Here is a 20,287-nt window from a genome sequence, read left to right as displayed (position 1 = left end):
CTTTTAGTCACCCTTTAAACACTTTATAGCTTGTATCCCCAGCCATTCCCCAATGTTCTGACGGTCTATGCGTATTTGTATGAAATATGAGTTTAACAGGAGTTTCAGTTTAAACTTTCAGTCTAATACTGTGTTATTTTTTGTCCTTTACTGTGTGGGCTATTTCAAAATGCCCATTCCTTTCCACTAAAGTAGTGTTTTTTTTATTCTGTGTGCAATTACTTAACTTTCTATTTATATAAATGTATGCCAACTGTCTAAACATTTTCTTGTGGCATTAATTTTTCTTTCTGTGTGCCACCCGTAAAAACTTTCTATGTCCACCTTTGTGATCAAGTGGGCCGGGTAGGTGCGCGTCTCTGTGTGAATCGATGCGTGTCTGTGCGGCAGATCTTACCGCTGTGCGCGCTGAACCAGCGGGGTGCAATGTGCAGGGGTAAGGTGTCAGCCAGCGACCCCCGGGACCCCAAATAGAGCACCCCGTCCGTGTGATGTCCGCCGCCCCCAGTGTCCTGGTAGCCGGTTCCGTGGGGGGCCGCCGTAGTGCCCCCGGAACCCCCTCCGGCTCGGTCCGAGTCCGTTCCTCTGGGGGTGTAGAAGCCGAAGGGCACGGCGGAGCTGTGGTCGATGCCCATCCCGGCCACGGAGCTCACCGAGCGGCTCCGCAGGCCCATGGTGCCGCTCGGCCGGTAGTGGCCAAAGTGGGCCGAGGGTGGCACCGCGCTGTCATCCGAAGAGACGCCGGGAAAAGCACCCCGGGGCCGCCCTGCCGTGCTCTGCTTTCCCCCCATCCAAAGCGGGAGAGAAATGGGTGGGGGTTCTGGGTGGCTCGATCCGCAAAGGGTCGAGAGAGCCCAAACAGGCTGCGCCCCCCCTTCCCTCCCCTCGCTCCTGTCTGTCTCTCGGCCTGCCTGCCTGCCTGTCTCCCCGCCTGTCTGTCCGTGTGTCTCGGCAGGCTCGTCAGCTCTGACTCTCTGCAGACGCAACAGTCCGTTCCCCCGCCGCGCGGAGCATGAGCCAGCCCTGACGCCTGGATTCACCTCAGCCGCAGACAAACGCTCAGGACGCGGTCAAAATCAATAAGCTCGACACAAGCGGAGGTAGGTAGGTGGCCGCCGAGCCGAGCCGAGCCGCGCCGCGCCGCGCCGCGCCGAGCCGAACCCAGCCCGCGCAAGGTTAAACAGATGCGCGCCGCTCCCCAGCGGCACGTCCCGGCTGCCTCACACGGCTGAATCGCTCCGGCCGGTCCGGATCGCAGGAGCGCCGCAGTGGTTGCTCCGCCGCTCTCCACTCATCTGATCTCAGACATCGTGACAACTGTTGCTGTCTGTCTGATCGCCAGAAAGAAGAAAGGGGGGTAAAAAAAAATAAATAAAAGACGGGTCTGTCTTGGAAAGAAATGACGTCGTCACCGAGCGCTGGTCCGGTCCGGTAAGCTCCAACCAGAGGACACTTTTTTTTTTTTTTTCCTCCTCCTCCTCCTACCCCCCCTCCCCGGAGATCGGGGTCACAGTGAAGCCGCTCCCCTGCGCTCAGATCGGGCGCTCCTCTCCGCTCCTCGCCGCCGCCGCCGCTGCTGCTCCTGCTCCTGGCTAGACAATGGACGCGCTCAGTGCGCAAGCTCGGATCATAAACACAGACAGACTGTGCAGCGACACTTTGTTTTAATTCCTCAGCATGGGATTGGCCTGGATTTCTCTGCGTGTGGGGTGGGAAGGAGGTAGGGGAGGGGAGGGGAGGGGAGGGGGGGTGATCTTGTGGATCAGACAGGGGGCGTTTCAGGATAACCTGTGACAGGTGTGGTGAGGCCAGCAGGTAGCTGAAGGTGAGTGGGTCCCGTTCTTGTGCATCAGTCTTTGACAGAAGAAAGTGATAAGATGCGCAATTGGCTTGGTCCTCCAAGTAAAGCCTTTATTACTTCTTCAATTTAATCTGCTTCCTGTTAAGTCAACAAGTTCAAAGGTATTAGGGCTAAATCAGACGGGGCCTCCAAGTTCTCAATGGGGTGGCCAGATGGGGCCCATTAGAACCCTGGGGTGCTTCCTCAGCCACAAAATCCCTAACTTCATCCCTAAAGTCATTTCAGGACCTTTTTTCTCTTTCTCTTTTTTTTTATTTATTTTTTTACTTTTTTTAACACTTGTGATTCAGACCATGAAGCAAACTTTAGTATTTGAGGGAAAAAATGCTAAAGAAAAAGGCCTTTTTCAATTTGCGATTTCATTGGTTAAAGGGGAAAAGCTATCTGAACAAACCTGGCCCAATGGATAAAAGTATTCTCAATCTTGTTCCACCCTTGGCACCAAGAATTGGCACTGGTCTTTTACTTTGGTGCAATCGAACTTCGGCCCTCCGGTCTCTGCAGAACTGTTTTCATTTGGCCACATCGGAGTGTTTTCCAGCATGAATGGGCTATTTAAAGTCATGCCAAAGCACCTCAGATGGAGTGAAAAACATAGTGGTGGCATGCTAAATACAGGCCGGTCAGGAAAGAAAACCTTTTAAAAGCTGTAAAAGGCTTGAACCTGGATCAGAGGTTCCAGCTTCCAGCACAACAACTGGTCTAAACAACCAGAGCTTTAATGGAAGGATTTGGATCAAAGTTTCATGTGGCTCAGACATGTGTCTTACGGAGAATATGTGGCAATGAAGCTTGATATTCTAGCTGTGTTTGTTTTGAGTTTTACTGACCTTGATTGGATCTATTTTGTTGCATTTGTTGTTATGTACGTTTTTTTTGTCATGCTGCCATTATGTATAAGTTACTATAATTACTATAATGCAGGGTATATTGTGGTGTTAAAAACACAAAAGCCTTTAAGGTATGAATGTCCACAATATCAGCAAATCCTATAGGTTTGACCTCCCATACTCTTCTCTCAACATTTGTGTGAAGTTTTATTTTAAAATCCCTGGCCCAGACACGTTTAATTTCAGTGATGATCACATTGGTCAGTTTAAGCATCTGGGGTTGTGTTTGATACAAATTTGTAAGAGTCAAACCTCATGTTAAGAAGAAAACATACACACTTAAGTCTGACTTTGCAAAATTTAGGTTTACAAGACATTCACGCTGTTGCAAAGATATTCAGGAATACGTAGATTTTTTTCTTCTCACATAACATACAGTTTAAGAAGCTAAGGGGGAAGGCCAACTCATCGACCCTGAAGCCTGTAGAGATACTGTACAAACAGACAATAAATACCTTAAATAAAATAGCAAATATCATTGCTGCGATATTTTTAATATCCTCTGTTGCCATGTTTGCACATTTCTGTCTGGTCTTTAAAGTCTTGGACAGTTTTAAACCTCCTCCCTGTCAGGTCGTCGTTGATAAGTGCTTCTTAGACCACAGCTGCTGTTAGAGGAGACCTTGCTGCACCTTTTAGACGAAGTACGTTCGGTTCAGTTCGGTTCAGTGAAAGCCTCTCATGACTGAAATAAAATACGAGAAAACAAGAGAAAATATGAAATAATTCTCCACAAGCTTAAAATCACGGCTCCTGGACAATCAGTCATGGGATTCTTGTATCTGTTTTGTATCTTCATGTATTTTCCGCACTGTATTTATTTGCTGTTATTGTGTTTCATGGATTTTTTTTTAGCCTTTTTAATGTATGCTATCTGATTTTTTAATTTATTTTAATGCATTTATTCTTACTTTAAAATGTTGCTAATTTTGTGATGGAACTATTTTGTACCTGAGGGACTGCATGGGAACTAGCCTTCATGGCTAATTCTGGCATGTTCTGTAATGTGCATTCTCCCTTTTGAGATAAATATAATCATCATCATCAATAATTAATTTGATATCCATTCTGGTCCTTGAGTAATTACTGTCCACAGGGCTGCATTTAACAAGTACTTCAGCTACCGAACAATTATTCAGTCTCATCAACACTAAACAATGTTTGTTGATGCAACAACAAACAGATTGACTTATTGATGCCTAACAGACTGTAGATTTCTGGTAAAAACAGTAAACAAATAAAACTATTAGATTTTGTTTAGAATTTTTAAGCCCTGAGGTTAAAGGAAAAGCCTGTCTGAGAAAAAAAAAACTCAATCAGACAAGAGAAACAAACAATGATCTCATTCATGAAGCTCAAATCCTTACGTTATTTATCATAGGGGTTTGTAAAAGTATTCACACAAGAATATATTTTCACATCATTTCAAATTACAATTACAACTTTATTGTGTTTTATCTGAATTTTACAGTATATAAAAGAATGAGTAGTGCCTGATTTTAAAAGTATGATTTTAGAAGGAAAACTAGGGCTCCATCCAAAAACGTTTTTTGGCTCTTTAGCCAAAGAAGTGCGCCAGCGGTCGCCATGATAAGTCCTGTCCGAATAGAGCAGTCAGTGAAGAAGGAGGAAGGAAAAGGAGCCTGTATGCTTCCTCTCACCGCTACTTTAGTATAGGAACCTCGTGATGTCCCTTACTGGCGCTGAGGAACAATAAGGAACCCCACAATCCTTTGCATGACATGATGTATAAGCACAGCCCACCCCACGGAAATTAACACAGATGGCCGTAGAGAAGAGAGCGCACTTTGTATGATTGGACATTCATCATCCATGGGCGTTTCCATCACGTAATGGAGTTAAATTCTGTCCGAAATCTGCACAGCAGTCCAATTCAATTATTTTAAATTTTTCAATTAAATTTTATTAATTTTACGTCAACTGGCAACACGTCATCTCAAGGCACGTTACAAAATCAAATTCAGTCAAATCCTCCAGGCAGATTGGTCAAAACGTTTTCCATCTAAGGAAACCAACCAGATAGCATGGGGTCATTGTCGAGCAGCATTCACTCCTCCTGAAAGAGCGTAGAGCCACAGTGGACAGTCGTCTGCATTGCTGATGGCTTTGCAGCAATCCCTCATACTGAGCATGCATAATGTGACAGTGGAGAGGAAAACTCCCCTTTAACAGGGAGGAAAACCTCCAGCAGTCCAAATGTCCTTTCCTACCCACAATAGAGTTCTTACTGTTGACCCAATGAAAGGCTAAGGTAAAGGAGCTAGAAGCTATAATTAAAGGTATTTGGATGGAGCCTACGTTTTTTTTAAGTCTGACGTAAATTTATTTTCCTTTGTAGAACCATCATTAGAAGTCTTTGGGTCTGTCAGCTTTGCACATCTAAACATTAAAATGTTCTTCTTTTTAAAACACGATGGAGAGCGCCAATGAAGACGATGGAGAGCGCCAATGAAGAAGATCAATTTTCAAGGCTTACCTCAGATTCCTGAATAGATTTAGGTGTCGACGTTAACAGGGTCGTTTGAATGCTGAAAATACTTTGACCTGAACGCTTCAGCTGTCACTCTGGCTGTGTGTTTAGGTTGACGTCCTGCTGGAAGCTGCCCTTGAAGGGTTTTCCCCCAGAATGGACCTGTGTTTAGCCCCACCCACCTTCCCATCATCTCTGACCAGCTTTCTTGTTCCTGATGACAAAAACAAAGATGTTCCCACAGAATCATGATGCTACCACCAAGTTTCATTACAGTGAAGGCGTGTCCAGGATGACAAACAGCATTAGCTTTTGTTCCAGATGTATCATTTTGCATTAAGCTCAAAAAGATCAATTTTGGTCTCATCTGACCACATCACACTCTTCCAAATTTTGGCTTCATCCTCTGCACGGCTTGTGACAAGCTGTAAACTGGACTTCTAAGCACCTTCTAAATTCCATATTTGTTGCCAGGTTCTCCATACCTGAGTTATGAGGCTCTGCAGCTCCAGAGTGACCACGGACTTCTTCACTGCTCACACACCAACACCTAAGCGCAATTAAGCGAGACCCATTAACCTGATAGTCATGGTTTTGGACTGTGGAAGGAAACCCAAAGGGAACCAACACATCCATAGAACCACAAGACCCCAGGCTGGGATTCAAACCCAGAACCCTTTTGTGCTAAAAAAAAATACACAGCAGTTTGTGGTTGTAACATGAAACATGTGAATAACTCTCTGCTCTCTTTCTCTCTGTGATTATTGATCGGTTACCGGAATAATACCCCCTCCCCCACTAACCTAAAAATAAGCCCCCCCCCCTCAACATGACTTGATTTTCTGGCTCATATGTTAGGTTTGAAATTTCTTGGTCTCATCTTCTGGTTTCTACGCGTCAGGCTGAGCGTTTCCCGACATTTAGGGCTCATGCAGTTGTCTTCGTTTCCTACCCAATAAGGTAAGCTTTTGTGAAGTCCTTGCTGTCACACAGAAGTTGTTAATCTGTCCTGTGCTGCCGTAACAACAGCAGGCCTATAAATGGTCCACTCTCTGCTGCTCAGGCATGTAATCACACTCACAGACTCAAATAAACCAAACACAATCCGCTCAAGCAGGGTGTCATGTAAATTTAAGAGCAAGACAGAAAAAAAAAAAAACATAGATTTATCCTGCTTTGTTGTGCAGAAATCATCCTTTGGTTATTTTCATGTATCTTTTTTAAAGTACATCTGGGTTTTTTAGGCTTTGTGGAGGTTACTGAAAGTTTTTCTTCCAGTCCCTGATCATTTCAGAGTTAAGTTTTCTTGCTCGTTTAAACCACCTCATTCTGACATAATAATTATTAAGACTTAATTAAGAAGGTTCCAAACTTCAAATGTTGAACTCTTTGTCTTTAGGCACTTTGTTACCAGAAGCCTGTACCAAGGCCCCAATTTGTTTAAGTTCTTGATCCATCCATTCCCTTAGCTCTTAGCAGTAATGACTTTATGGGATTCTTCATAAATAAAATGGATTCTATTAAAAATAAAATCATTGGCATCCTCCTAAACATGATTACCTGGTCCTCAGTAAGTGAGGCTGCGGAGGAATCTTTAAAACCTCTTAAACTGCGGTTCGGGGCCACACAAAATAATTCCAGGGGACAAGAATGGCCCTCATGCCGCACTTTGGACACCCCTGCTGTAGATCTTCAGTTACAGAACGAAAAAACTTTGCATTTTGTAACTATACTGTTGCTGAAGGAGGATGCATCTTTCAGGTCAGTTGTCAGAACTTTGCTGCATTTTCTCTGTTGCTTAAACTTATCAGAACTGATTGGATCTGGTTTCGGGAAAAGGGTTGATTGGAAGAAAAGAAAATAGAAAATATGTATAATATAAATATTCTAGAAACTTGTTTTTTGTCTGTCTCTGAATGTTTTTTTCTGCCTCTGATCTTTCGGTTTGATTTTGTGATTGCAGTAGATAACGGTGGATCTTTTTCAAACTTTTTCTATTATGGCATCTTTAAAAACTTTAAGGTCCTTTTTATATCTTTTTTTTTTTTTGGCCAGCTTAATTCACACTTTCATTTCTTTTTGGGACCCTATTGTCCATATTCCAATGAAATATTCAATTTAATCTCTGAGTTTACAAGTCGCTTGAGACATTAATGTCTCTATAGTTGATCTATGTGGCTGATTCTGATTTATTCCTCTTGGGTCCATTTGTACCACTTAATGCTCAATTTAGGACGTTTTATGTCTCTTAGGGAGACATTTGTACCCTAGGACTTCATCAAGATAGTCCATTCAGTGATCTATGTCTGTCTGTATGCACGGCTGCTGGGAGCGTTTATAAATCAATATCAGTCGTAAAAACTATCTATAAACTGAGAGACAAATTCAATATTCCACAAAGATTATATAAAAGCCCTTAAACTGGTTTTGTTTTTTAGAACTGTCTCATTACTAATGTCCATTTAGCTGCCGTACCAACGTCCAAGGAAGCAGTGCTGCAGGAATAAGATTTTATTATGTGCATCTTGTGATGGGAGACACATGGCTGACGGAATTTGTCCCACAGGATGCGATGCTGACACCATGTGGTGGAGCAGAGTACTGCAGCACAGGCAAACTCCACTCTTGGGGTTTGGATTCAGACTTCCAGGAGGCAAGGATGATCCTGAGCTGAATCACTACCTCTTGCCCATTGAAAGTTGACCCCCCCCCCCCTCCATGCATGATGTTTGCATGTATATTAATGGAAAATTAAATGGAAGGAAAACATGGATAACCTTAATCTTAAAAAGATTGTGAACCCAGATGAGATTCACAAGGAGAGGCCTGAGAGTTGAAGTGAGGGCATTAGGAACCACGACACACTGACGTATGGAGCATATGGGATACACAGGAATATATGCCCAAAGTCCTCTTTTCAGATGCAAATAAAACGTGCATGACATTTGGAAACTAAGGTCCCGGAGTCTGAAGGAAGAGTTGAAAGGCGCAGAATCACATTAAGGTCGCATGTGAAGTTTCCACTCGGTGATGATTTCATGAGCCATGTCATCTGCTGGTGTCTGTCCAATGTGTTTCATGAAGTCCAATGTCAGAGCAGCCGTATACTAGGTGGTTTTAGTGCACTCATTGGAACCTTTATGGAGAATGATGATTTTGTTCTCCAGCAGGGACTTGCAGAAATTGCCAAAAGTAGGAATATCTCATTAAAGGATCCTTGACTGTCCATTGATGGTCTATGGGTCACTGTCAAGAGGAGAGATATCAGAGCAAACAACGGAGATGACCTGAAGGCCTCTATTAAAGCAACCTCGGCATCCTGAACACTTCAGCAGAGGTACAGATGAACTCCATGCCATGCTGCATTGATGCAGTAACTCATGCAGAAAGAGTCCCAAGTCCTGACAGTTTATGCTTCACAGTAGTACATGGAAATATATTTGAGAAGGCAAACGTTGTTGTGTTAAATATCTGTTTTATTGGTCTAATATTCACATTTTCTGGGGTTTCATCCGCTACGAGACAAAAATCATCAAAATTAACAGAAAAAAAACAGCTTGAAGAACATCACTGCGTTTAATGAATCTATTTGGCAAATTAAACAAAACTTTGTGAAAACTTCAAGCATCAGTGAGCAGGACCAAAATATGAAGCCGGTGTGACATTTTTAAAAACCGTTTCAGAAGTGAACTGAACAATTCACAAAGGTACTAACATACTACAAACATCGGTAAGGCATTCCTGGATGTCCTCAGCAACATTAATACAATCAAGTCAAACAACAGTTTATTTTGCGTCACATTTCCATAATTTAAAGCATTCAAAAGTTAAAAAATAGCTTCAATACTTTTTGTCCTTTTTGTTTTCCAGACGCCATGGCATCAAACAGAAAGTATGGCGGCACTAAATCATAATGTTTTATTCCTTTAATTGCATTTCTGATGCACAGCTACGCTCACAACCTACTAGATTTTCACTCCAATCTCGTGTCGTGCTCTAATCCCTGTAAAAAGAGTTCAGTTTAGAACCCTCCGTTTAGGAGGATTTTCCCAGGATTCATCAGGTTCTTTGGATCGAGGCTGTCCTTGAGCCCCTGCATGACCTGGATGGCCAGAGGTCCCACCTCTTCGCAAAGCAGCGCTCTCTTTCCTAACCCGACTCCATGCTCTCCTGTACAAGTACCGTCCAGGGCCAACGCCCGCCTGCAGAACAACAAAGAGAAACTCAGAGACTTACACATATTATCAATCAATAATATAAACAAGAAACTTATCAATAATATAAACAAGAAACATAGATTCACTTTTTATATTTTATTTTTCAAGATGGTCCATCTTATAAGCTTAGTCCCACTCTTCTTCCATGAAACGGTTTAATTTAACCCTACTGGAGGGGTTTCTAACATGAACAGCTTGTTTCAGCTCATGCCGCAGCATCTCGATTAGATTCAAGTCCAGACTTTGACTAGGCCACTCATAAAAACCCTTTTTAGCAATTTTTAGGTGGACTTTCTAGTGTCCTTTGAATCATTGTCCTGCTATAATCTTGCCTGCAAGCTGAATTCTTGCAGGGTTCACAAACACACGAGAATCCATCTTGTCCCGGTTCGGGCCAATCACATCGCAGCTGCAGAGCCCACAGCCGGACTAAAAATAAACACGGCAGCCTCCTGCTTACGACATCTTCATTCAATACCGTGATTTGCTAAAACCAACCTTTGGTAGGCGGGCACTAGGTGTCACTTCACCCAGTCAGCTCGGAGAGTTCTGCTGAATGTCTCTCCTTTCACCGAACAGATTCAGTGGGAGCAGTCCCAGCCTGATAATGTGCAGAACGTAGAGAGCTACACATCATCAGTCTGGTTGGCCAGGTTAGTCGAGCTCCACAACCCAATTTTAGGTCATAAAATGGTGGTTGGAGATTCTCCTTCAGCAGATTCTGTTAGACAGCAGAATTCACGGTTCTATCAAATAAAAAGCAAGTTCTCCAGGTCTTAAAGCTAAACAAGAAAGCTCAAGACCATCACTCTACCAATGGTATGTTTGATTGGAGGTATAATTTTCTCTTTCTGAAATGCTCTGCTTGGTTTTTAATTAGATGCAGCACCTTCCAAAAGGTCATGACTTTTAAGTTCCAAACATCTTTTGGATCATCAAGATGTGATGAGGATGCGAGAGGTTTGAAATAGGTTCTTTATGGTCAGCAGTGGTTTTCACCTAGGATCTCTCCTAGGGACGCCATGTTTGCCCCGTCAGATGTAACTGACACAGGGTAGGTTGTTCTGGGCTCTACTGTGACCACCTTGATGAGTTGGAGTAATTTTGGTAGACCAGCCACTCCTGGGAAGCTTCACTACTGTTAGATTTGTCTGTCTCCATTGGTGGATAATGGCTCTCACTGTTGTTTGAGTCCCAAAGCCTTCTTATTAGTCTCATTAATTGTGTTGGCATTTAGCCATCAGATACATGCACTTTATATGGATCTTGATTAAAGAACTGTTATAAAGAACAATGAATTATTTGTTATAAAGAACAATTAATTATTTTATAATCAGATTCTGATTATAAAATGTCGGTCCAGTCAGAAGTTTATGGACAGCATTACAAAAATGACTCGTGATTTATTTTAAAGTTCTTTTACCAAGCAATGACAGGACAACATGCAACAGCAATGACATTTAAAAACAAGAATTTGGTACACAAGTACCTTGAAGTTTATTGTGGATTGTCTTTAGTCCACATAGACTCAAATACATGCAGACATCTGCGCTAATATTCAGATTGTGATTCTCTACCAAGCTGCTAGCATAATTCTGCGTTTATATTTCAATAAATTTTGAGTCAGTTGCTATTGGTTAACCCTTTGAATACATGAAATGTTCGGCCACTCCTCTTGGTACAATTTGTAGTTTATTGAATTAGTTTCCAGGGTTTTCTGACACAAATCCGGCTTTCAATCATGATTCACAAATATTTAACAGGGTTAAGGTTAAAATCGGGCGAAGGACATTCAAGAAGCGTAATGTTAGTCTGCTTCAACAACTTCAAAAACCAGTCTGTCATGAATTTGGGATTACCTTGCCATTTGAGGTTAAGCAGAAGAATTTGCATGTATGTCTCCTTATAGATTATATGGATTAGTCCATAAACTCTGCAATGCAACAGCACCACTGGTGGCAAAACAGACCCACAGGTTGATGCTGCCACCACCATGCTTCACAGTCAGTGTTCTTAGGTTGACCTGACTTCTTCAACATAACTCTTGTCATAATGGCCAAACACCTGAATATTTTTGTCATGTCTGACCGTAAAACTTTTCTCTATAAGACGTTTGGCCTGTCCAAATTTCAAAGAAGCTTGGAGCAGGGGCTTCTCTCAGTCTGTGATGACGTAAAACTGGGCTCACTGTGACAAACGTGATCAATTTTCTTCTAGATCATCACAGACTTAAAGCTTGGTTCCTCCGTTGGTTCTGCAGATACCAACCAGTTTTCTTTATTTTCATCTTGCGTAGATCTAAATTTGTCGTGCTCACATCATTTTTGGGAATCTGTACGTTAAATCTGCAATAAATTCAAACTTCCGACCACCTGTGTTTGTAGGCGTGCCTGCGGGTTTGGTTGAGTCCTCAGAGAGAGATTACCTGGCCAGCCTCTCTGCGAACAGGTGGACCCGGTGCTGCTCGTCCAAATCGTCTGGATCCACAACCATCAGACAGTGGAAGTTGCCGTCACCGACATGACCTGCAATAGGACCTGAAACAGAGTATGTTTATTTCCACAAAGCGAAAAAAGGCACGATGGATTTATTATTTTGGACACAATTTATGTAAGATGGATTTGCTATTGTTGATTTCATCATGGTCATTTATCTGAGACATGTTTAACACGCACAAAAAAATACAATGTGATTCATTTGGGTTAGAATTACACAAAAGGCTTTCAATGAATAATAAATCCTATCAGCAGCTTTGATTTCTAATCAGAGGATGAATAAAACAGTTTAACCGGGGTTCTTTGGAAACAAACTTTTTGCATATAATGGAGGTAAGGTGGGATAAGGTCTGTTAAACTGTTATGATTTAATTTACTGGTTCAATTAATAATTTTCCAAGCCTGAAATCTAAAACTTAATAAGCCATGAAAGTAACTGTATGATTACTTTAAGTATTTAAGTATTCACACCACGTGCACTTTTTCACATATTGTCACCTTCAATGATTCTTGGGATTCTTTTGTCTAACATAATTAGTTGAATACATGTGAAATGTTAAGATTTTAATTTTTTGTTTATTTTTATTTTATTTTTTACAAATTTGCAGAGAGACTGACATTTATTGCCCATTCTTTGGAAAATAGCTCAAGCTCTGTCCGTCTGGATGCAAAGCTTCTGTAAACATCATTGTTCCAGTTAGATTTAGACCTGGACTTTGACTAGACCATTCAAACTCAGCATATGCTTTGTTCTCAATCAGTCCATTACAGCTCTGGTTGTATGTTTGGTGTTGTGCTGCTGAAAGGCTTTTTGCAGACAAACAGGTTTTCTTCCAGGATTGCTGATCTCCAAATGATACTGCCGCCACTATTCGTGGGCCTGTTACATGTATCAAGGTATAACAAGATTTTAGAAACAGTTGTGGCTTCAAAAATGTGAAAAACATTTTGTTTTAGATCCTTTTTTTATGGTTATAAGACTTTTTAATGAGTTTCCCAAGGAAGTGCTGGAGTGAACAGAGTTTTCATTGACTGTTTGAAGAATAAATAAATAAGCAGCACCCTTCCACCGCCTGTTGCTGTGCGCTGCCAGCAGTTTATTGATAAGAGGGATACCTCACTATTTCCATTTCCAAGGATTATTACACTTTGATGTCACACTTTTAAAGATTTTTAGTCGAGAAACATTTTCAAAACGTTTTGATATTGGTAAAGAGAAGCTGAAAACATATGTATGCCACATATTTCATAGATCAGTTGTAGACAAAAAAGCATATAGATAAAATAAAATTCATATTGAACAATATCAATAACTATCAACAAATTAACAACATGTATATTAAGTGCAGCCCTGACCATTTTATGCTGTGGTTTAGCGATCTATTTTTAGATACAGAACACACAAACTAAACCTTTTAGTCAACCAAATTTTTACCAAATCTGCAAGTTTTTAAAAAAGAAAAAAGAACATGTGCTCTCTGAACTCTTTGAAGGGGGCGGAGCTTGGTGACGGAGCGTTCTTGGGTCTGCGTTTGTGATTGGTTGGGAGGGTATAATGACTGTAGTATTAACTAACATGGATAGAATGCAAAAGGAAGGAAAGTTTTTATTGACCCTTTCTTCCTATCATCGATATACATCTATCGACCAATATATATTGTTAATGAATTATCGTCCAGCCCTAATCAGTTGTAAAAAAGAAAACAATTTGAAAAGCACTTTCTCCTACTTCAAAACTATGTGCAACTTTTTTTTTTCTTTTTTGGTCTAACACAAAATCTACCAAAGTTTGTTGTCGAAACAGTAGACAATTGTGAAAAAGAATAGAGTAAGTAATACAACTAAAATACGCTGAATAAACATCACTTTGCATTGACAAAACCACTAAAACACCAGTGGTTCTTCCCCATGTCCCTCACTCACCAGTCAGCCTGCTCTCCAGCAGGTCCTTCTTCGTCTCCACGATAATCTGAGGAAGTCGTGACAGAGGGACACACACATCTGTGGAGTAAGCCTTAAAAAACACACACACACAAAAGAAAGATAAGGTCACAGTATTGGATTGGCTTGAAGCAGCTGTCTGTTGTGATTTTAAAAAGTCAAACCACGAATAAAGGGAGACACAAAAGCTCCCCGAAGTGGTAACAGTTTGCCGCAGCTTTGGTCCCTAGTGACACCAAAAACATAAAAACAAAAGCAAATGGAAATACTTTTCTTGTCGTTATGAATATAAACATTTTCAATAAAAGAGGAAGTCATGGTTGGATTGGTGCAAACATGCATGGCACTGATCTGGGAACTCTGACTGTTCATCAGATGGACACGCTGGGGTAGAAACCGTCTCTGTGGCGGCTGCTTTTTGTAAACAGCACTCTGTGGCGTCGACGTGAAGACGTCTGAACAATTTGTGCGCAGGATGTGAGGGGTCTGTGGAGATGTTAGCAGCCCCTTTTCTGACCCTGGACCTGCACACCTCCTGGATGGAGGGAAGGTCCACCCCAGTGATGCTCTCTGCAGACCCGATTGTTTGTTGGAGTGCGGATCCGTCCTGTTTAATTAATTTAATTGATGTCATAAAAAAGTTCCTGTAATTTTTAAACACTTTAGGAAGGTTTGTGTCCCTGGGAGTCTATCTTTTCTCCGAAATGACCCACCCATGTCTATGCAGGCGGGGATGGAGACAAAACTGTTTTTCAAGGGGGGGATTCTGGTGAAGTAGCTCAGTTTCCATGATCACATTTTCTTTTTCACGAAACCAAACCGGCTTTTAGTTTTACCTTGCTGCCCGGCCTGAGTGCCTGCGCGGCGTACCAGGCGTCATGGCGCGCTTTCCACAGCCGGTTCCTAGTTTCAGTATCTCGGGCCCACTGGAAGTCTGACCCTTCGTTACTCTGCGTGATCTCCTCTGCAGAAACACACACGCAGGCCGTTAGTGTTTTGTTTTAATCGTTTAAATCACATCACATGGGCAGCCCCAGTTTTCAGTCACTATAGACGCCCGGTACGGGACATTTGAAGCTGCGAGAACCTAGACACTAACAGCAAATGTCAGAGAAGACGTTCTCGTTTACTACGTTCACACACCAGCCATGGTGACTTGTTCTTCCAGGCTGCGTTCTGAGCCGTGGAACTCCAGGAAGAGAGTCGGGGCGACGGGGTAGGACAGGGAGCTGAACTTGTTGCACGCATCAATCATCACATCATCCAGGAACTCTGAAAGCACAAAAACACACCTCACAATAATTTGAGCATTTCCATATGTTGTAGATGTAGACTTTTAACTGGCCGACGTTACGAACCAACGTCTCACACTTCCATGAAACATTACTTTTAAACAGTTTGCGGTTTCCTTGTTCTGTCCTCACCGATACGAGCGATGGGGATTCCAGCCTGTAGGATCTGCACAGTGCTGTCTACGGCAGCCTGGACTGAGGGAAAAGAGCAGACGGCCGACACCATGGCCTCTGGGATGCCGTACAGCCGTAACGTCGTCTTGGTAATAATCCCCAACGTGCCCTCTGAGCCCACAAACAGGTTTGTTAAGTTGTACCCTGCAGAGGTTTTCCTGTAAACAAAATATTAAGACAATGCGAGCACAACAGGCGACAGCTCCGGAGTGTGACTGACACTTGACGCCGTACCTGGGGCGCCTGCCTTTCCCGGCTGTATGTATGACGGTTCCATCGGACAAAACCACCTCGAGGTTCATGACGTTTTCTCTCATGGTCCCGTAACGCACGGCGTTGGTCCCTGACGCACTGGTGGCGGCCATACCACACAGGGACGCGTCGGCTCCAGGATCTGAAACAAGTAACCAAAGAGCAAGACTGATAGGCTGCCAGTGATCAGCTTATTATTTAGACCTCTGTGTGCATTTGATCGGGCATTTACCAGATTCTGAAAATGTTTAAATCCAACTGCAGGCATACCAAACATTACAGATTCCACTGTGTCATTATTATTCAAACAAAGATCAAGCCAAAATTAAACAGACAAAATCTAAGTACGCAACAAAAACCTGAAGCTTCTGTTACACTGTTTCTCATCTTGACAGGTATGCAGGTCTAACTGTTAGCAAAAAAAAGAGATTTTGTTGAACACCAAGTACTGTCAAATTTATGGACTGACATGAACTGTGCATACGTATTGGGATCAAGGGTGTGGAATTCACAGTGTTTAACTGCGCCAGGGCAGGGTGTGTTATTTCTGCAGTGACATCAGTCTCATAGTGCCTTTTGCGTACACTCACCAGCCACTTTATTAGGTACACCTGTACAACTGCTCGTTGACACAAATTTCTAATCAGCCAATCACATGGCAGCAACTTAATGCCTTCAGGCCTGCAGACATCGTCGAGACGATCTGCTGCTGTTCAAACGGAGCGTCAGAGTGGGGAAGAAACCATCACACACAACCATCTCTAGAGTTTACAGAGAATGGTCTGAAAAAGAGAGAATATCCAGTGAGCGGCAGTTCTGTGGGCACAAATGCCTCGTTGGTGCCAGAGGTCAGAGAAGAATGGCCAGACTGGTTTAAGCGGATGGGCTACAGCAGCAGATGACCACACCTGGTCATCTAAAAACAGCAAACTGAGGCTACAATTCGTACAGGCTCACCAAAATTGAACAATAGAAGATTGGAAAAACGTTGCCTGGTCTGATAAGTCTCGATTTCTGCTGCGATGTTCGGATGGTCTCTATGTCACAGGGCAACATAGAGAAGCACGGGACAAACAACTGTGCACACACAGAGTCATACCTAAGGGCAGTTCAGAGAGACCAATAAACCAAAGAGTCATGTTTTTGGACTGTGGGAGGAAGCCGGAGAACCCAGACAGGACTCACTCATTCACAGGGAGAACGTGCAAACTTCATGCAGAAAAAAACCCAGGCTGGTATTCCAAGCCAAGACCTTCTTACAACAGTGCTACCAACGTGCAGCCCTTAACAACACGCTCAAGATAACTTTAATCTTGCTAAGAGCTTTACCAACATCAGTAACAGCATAGAGCCAAGCAGAAGTTAGAATGTAATTACCAGGCTACTATTCAAATGTGGTTCATCCTTTTAAGAAAAACAGTATAAACTGGGAAAATGTGTGACTGACCTACAGGGAACCAGAGGCCTGTGTCTCGCAGGTGGGAATTAAGGGCTTTCCGGGTCACACCAGGCTCAACGGTCACATCAAAGTCCTCTGGGTGAAGGTCCAGGATCTGTTCCATGTTCCTCAAACTGAAGCAGACACCACCCTAAAGAAAGAAATTACAGAGATAGGTCATTTTTTTGTCTTAACATTGTACACGTTTAATTACTTTTTCTCACATTTCTTTCAAACACAGTTCTACATGTAATTATTAAAACCAAAACACAAGTGAAGGGGACCTTGAAAACAGAAATTTTAATTTCTTGTCCGCTATTATTTTTATTTTTTTAGGGTTTTCCTTCATGGTGCAAGTATCGACTGACATTCTCTCACCTTCACAGCACCGACCCCTCCCTCCAAACCGGTCCCGGTGCCAAAAGGGATGATGGGAAGGTTGTTGTCATGGCAGACTTTGGCTAGGGCGCTGACCTCCTCCACACAGTGTGGGAACACCACGACGTCTGGGGGCCGACATCTAGAGAGAAGCGACGTAAGTTTCTTATCACCCGTTCACAAACCTTCACTGAAAAGAACACGTGATTTTTGTTAAGCCGCTGCGTGTAACATTCGATTTGGTTTAGTAAACAGAGAACGTCTCACCTGTGTACCGATTCATCTTTGCCATGTTGCTCTCTGACGGCTTCACCCAGAGAGACGCCATCCTCACCACAGATAGACCTGAATGCAGAGAGAACCCTGTCCACAGCAGCCTTCTGTACAAACACACACACACAGTACATTTTCATATCTCATATCTGTGTTTAAAAGATATTTTCTTTAATTCTTATGTAATATTCAGATTTTCTAGAAAAAGGTTGTGTTAGGTTCTCATTAAGTGTAAGACACCATTTTCAAAATTAAGACACATAAAAGCTTGAAATATATCAAAGTAATTGATTGAATTCATCAGGATTTATGGATAAATATAGCTGAGTGTCATCAGCATAACAGTGGAAATTAATCCCATGCTGTCTGATAATTTTGCCAATCGGAAGCATATAATATATATATATAATATATATATATATATATATATATATATATATAATATATATATATATATATATATATATATATATATATATATATATATTAAATAAAGAGAATTGGTCCAAGGACTGAACCCTGTGGTACTCCACAAGTGACCCTAAAGTTTGAAGAAAAAACTGAAATCTGTCCAATAGATAAGATTTAAATCTGCCTAATGCTTTCCCCTTAGTCCCTACAGTATGCTCAAGTCTTTGTAGGAGAATATTGTGATCAACTGTATCAAATACAGCACTGAGATCTAACAGGACAAGTACAGACACAAGTTCATTATCTGAGGCCATGAGAATATCATTAGTGACCTTCACCAGAGCTGTTTCAGTGTTATGATGAGCTCTGAAGCCTGATTGAAACTCCTCAAGTAGGTCATTTGTCAGGTCTGGTGTCTCGAACTTGAGCAACCTGCTGTTGTAGCGCTGCTGTTTTTAAGGACATGGAGGCCCATCCTCCTAGGTTCATTCTAAGTCAGATGCAAATCAATGACCCACCATCACTGTCCTGGGACATTAGAAGCGATTGCTTGGTGTGAGTGGAGTACTTGGTCACCTGAATCATGATGAGACTGCTGATGTAATCTCTTTGGAATACATTTTAAGACCGAGTTGTACACTCGGGGGAGTTGGAAACGCAATCCTCTCTCTCTATTTAGTGATGGCTTTTCTCTTTTCACTAAGGTATGGCAGCCTCGCTTCTGTCAGTCTGCCCCAGGGCAGCTGTGGCTACCAACATAGCTCACCACCGTCAGGGTGTGAATGTGTGTGAGAATGACTGGCTGTAAAGTAAAGCGCTATATGTACAAGCCATTTACCATATTTCAAACCATCTATTATTCTCCCTGTCCAAAATCTGGACATCATTGTCATCAAAAAGAGTGTCCTTTGTTCTTCAGGTGCAGCAGGTGGACTGCTGAATCCTGCCCCGAGCTGCTGGTCCTCCTGTGCTGCTCCATGTGTGTATGTAGCTGTTGTTTAGTTTCTCTAATGTAGGAGTCTGTGTCAACCTCGCTGCATTGGACCGCAGACACAACAACGCTCAGCTGTGGTTCGGCTGTTCTGTCTATGGGATGAACCAATTTTTGTCTGAGAGTGTTATTAGGTTTGAAATTTACTGGTATGTTGTTCAGGTTTAATTTTTTGACATTGGCTGGTTACAGCTGGTGGATAAGTTCAATTTCCAAATGAAATATAAAGCCTACATATCAAAATTGCAGTAACTCTGCTGCTTCATAAACGAATGTGCAATGGTCGGGACTCGAAACCGCGCCTCACCAACATAATCGTTGCCAATTATTACCATGTTGAGCCTACGGTGGCCGGCAGGAGCAAACGCGCAGCAGATACAATAGGTTGTTTTCTGAGGATGAGAGATTGCTTGCTGGAAATTATTGATGCTGTTAAAAGTATGAGGTCTGGGCAAAACTAGAGCAAGCTGTCTAAATAGTTCACAAAATGTAATGCTCGAAAAAAAAAAAAAAAACAACAACCGCAAATTAGGTCCACAAATGGAGAGAATATTTTATCACCAAATGCATTAACCACGCTGAATAATTAATATTCAGTTTCTCGTTTAGATATCTATACTGCCTCCAACTCCAGCTGTGTCTCTAACCCCCTGTGTTCACTTTGCCCACGACCTTCCATTGAACCGAGCGGAAAACAAACCGAAACAACGTAACAACGTACCCTGCCGGTGTTTTCTACGCTAACGCCGCGACAATGAACGAGGCTCCGCCGGAGAGACAGCAGCCTGCGGCTGGGTGTCATAACGAAGAACATCGTTAAACTGCGTTGTGCTAACTGTGGAGCACGGCCCCTGGCTTGATTGACTCACAATAATAAATAACACACAAACACTTCCGCTAACTGATTTCAAAATAAAATAAAGCACCAGTCAGACCGCGCCACCTTGATTACTTTTTTTTGTCTCATTAAACCCTGCTAAAAAAAAATCAACAAGTTTAAAGATGACACACTTTTAGACTATTAATTCATGTTTTTATACTCCGCTTCCAATGCGCCAGATCCCGTGTATGAGATTAAAATGGATTGCAAATAATTGCCTCTTGAATTTGGCTGCATTTCTTATTCGTTATCTGTTAATTGGGTTCCAATTCAACAGTATTTGTGCCACTCCAATTAACAACA

The 20,287-nt window shown here is 42.3% G+C and overlaps 2 protein-coding genes across 3 annotated transcripts in view; both read right to left on the bottom strand.

The window, feature by feature from the left end:
• Positions 1-1,672, bottom strand: part of LOC105929592 (E3 ubiquitin-protein ligase znrf1) — a 62,889-nt gene extending 61,217 nt beyond the window's left edge. The window contains exon 1 of the mRNA XM_012867444.3: positions 398-1,672. Coding sequence (XP_012722898.1) covers positions 398-791 — 394 coding nt within the window. The 5' untranslated portion in view covers positions 792-1,672. The remainder of the gene's footprint in view (positions 1-397) is intronic.
• A 7,127-nt stretch (positions 1,673-8,799) lies between these two features.
• On the bottom strand, positions 8,800-19,970 carry LOC118556193 (probable D-lactate dehydrogenase, mitochondrial). 2 transcript variants are annotated; one of them, XM_036124857.1, is made up of 11 exons: positions 19,826-19,952; positions 17,697-17,809; positions 17,430-17,571; positions 17,061-17,202; positions 15,596-15,755; positions 15,320-15,519; positions 15,039-15,167; positions 14,732-14,859; positions 13,878-13,968; positions 11,885-11,996; positions 8,800-9,444 (listed from the first exon to the last, which is right to left on the bottom strand). In XM_036124857.1, exons 1-11 carry the CDS (start codon positions 19,916-19,918, stop codon positions 9,264-9,266), a joined length of 1,491 nt encoding a protein of 496 aa, XP_035980750.1. In that variant the 5' UTR covers positions 19,919-19,952; the 3' UTR covers positions 8,800-9,263. The 2 variants fall into 2 exon arrangements, with proteins under 2 accessions (XP_035980750.1, XP_035980755.1); XM_036124862.1 differs by lacking the exons at positions 8,800-9,444; positions 11,885-11,996; positions 13,878-13,968 and adding an exon at positions 13,978-14,502 and having other exon boundaries at positions 19,826-19,970.
• Between the last annotated feature and the right edge of the window lie 317 nt (positions 19,971-20,287).

Source organism: Fundulus heteroclitus, chromosome 2 (genome assembly GCF_011125445.2).
Source record: "Fundulus heteroclitus isolate FHET01 chromosome 2, MU-UCD_Fhet_4.1, whole genome shotgun sequence".
Lineage (NCBI taxonomy): Eukaryota > Metazoa > Chordata > Actinopteri > Cyprinodontiformes > Fundulidae > Fundulus > Fundulus heteroclitus.
The sequence above is the reverse complement of the archived record's forward strand: the minus strand, read 5'-3'. Positions and strand labels throughout refer to the sequence as shown.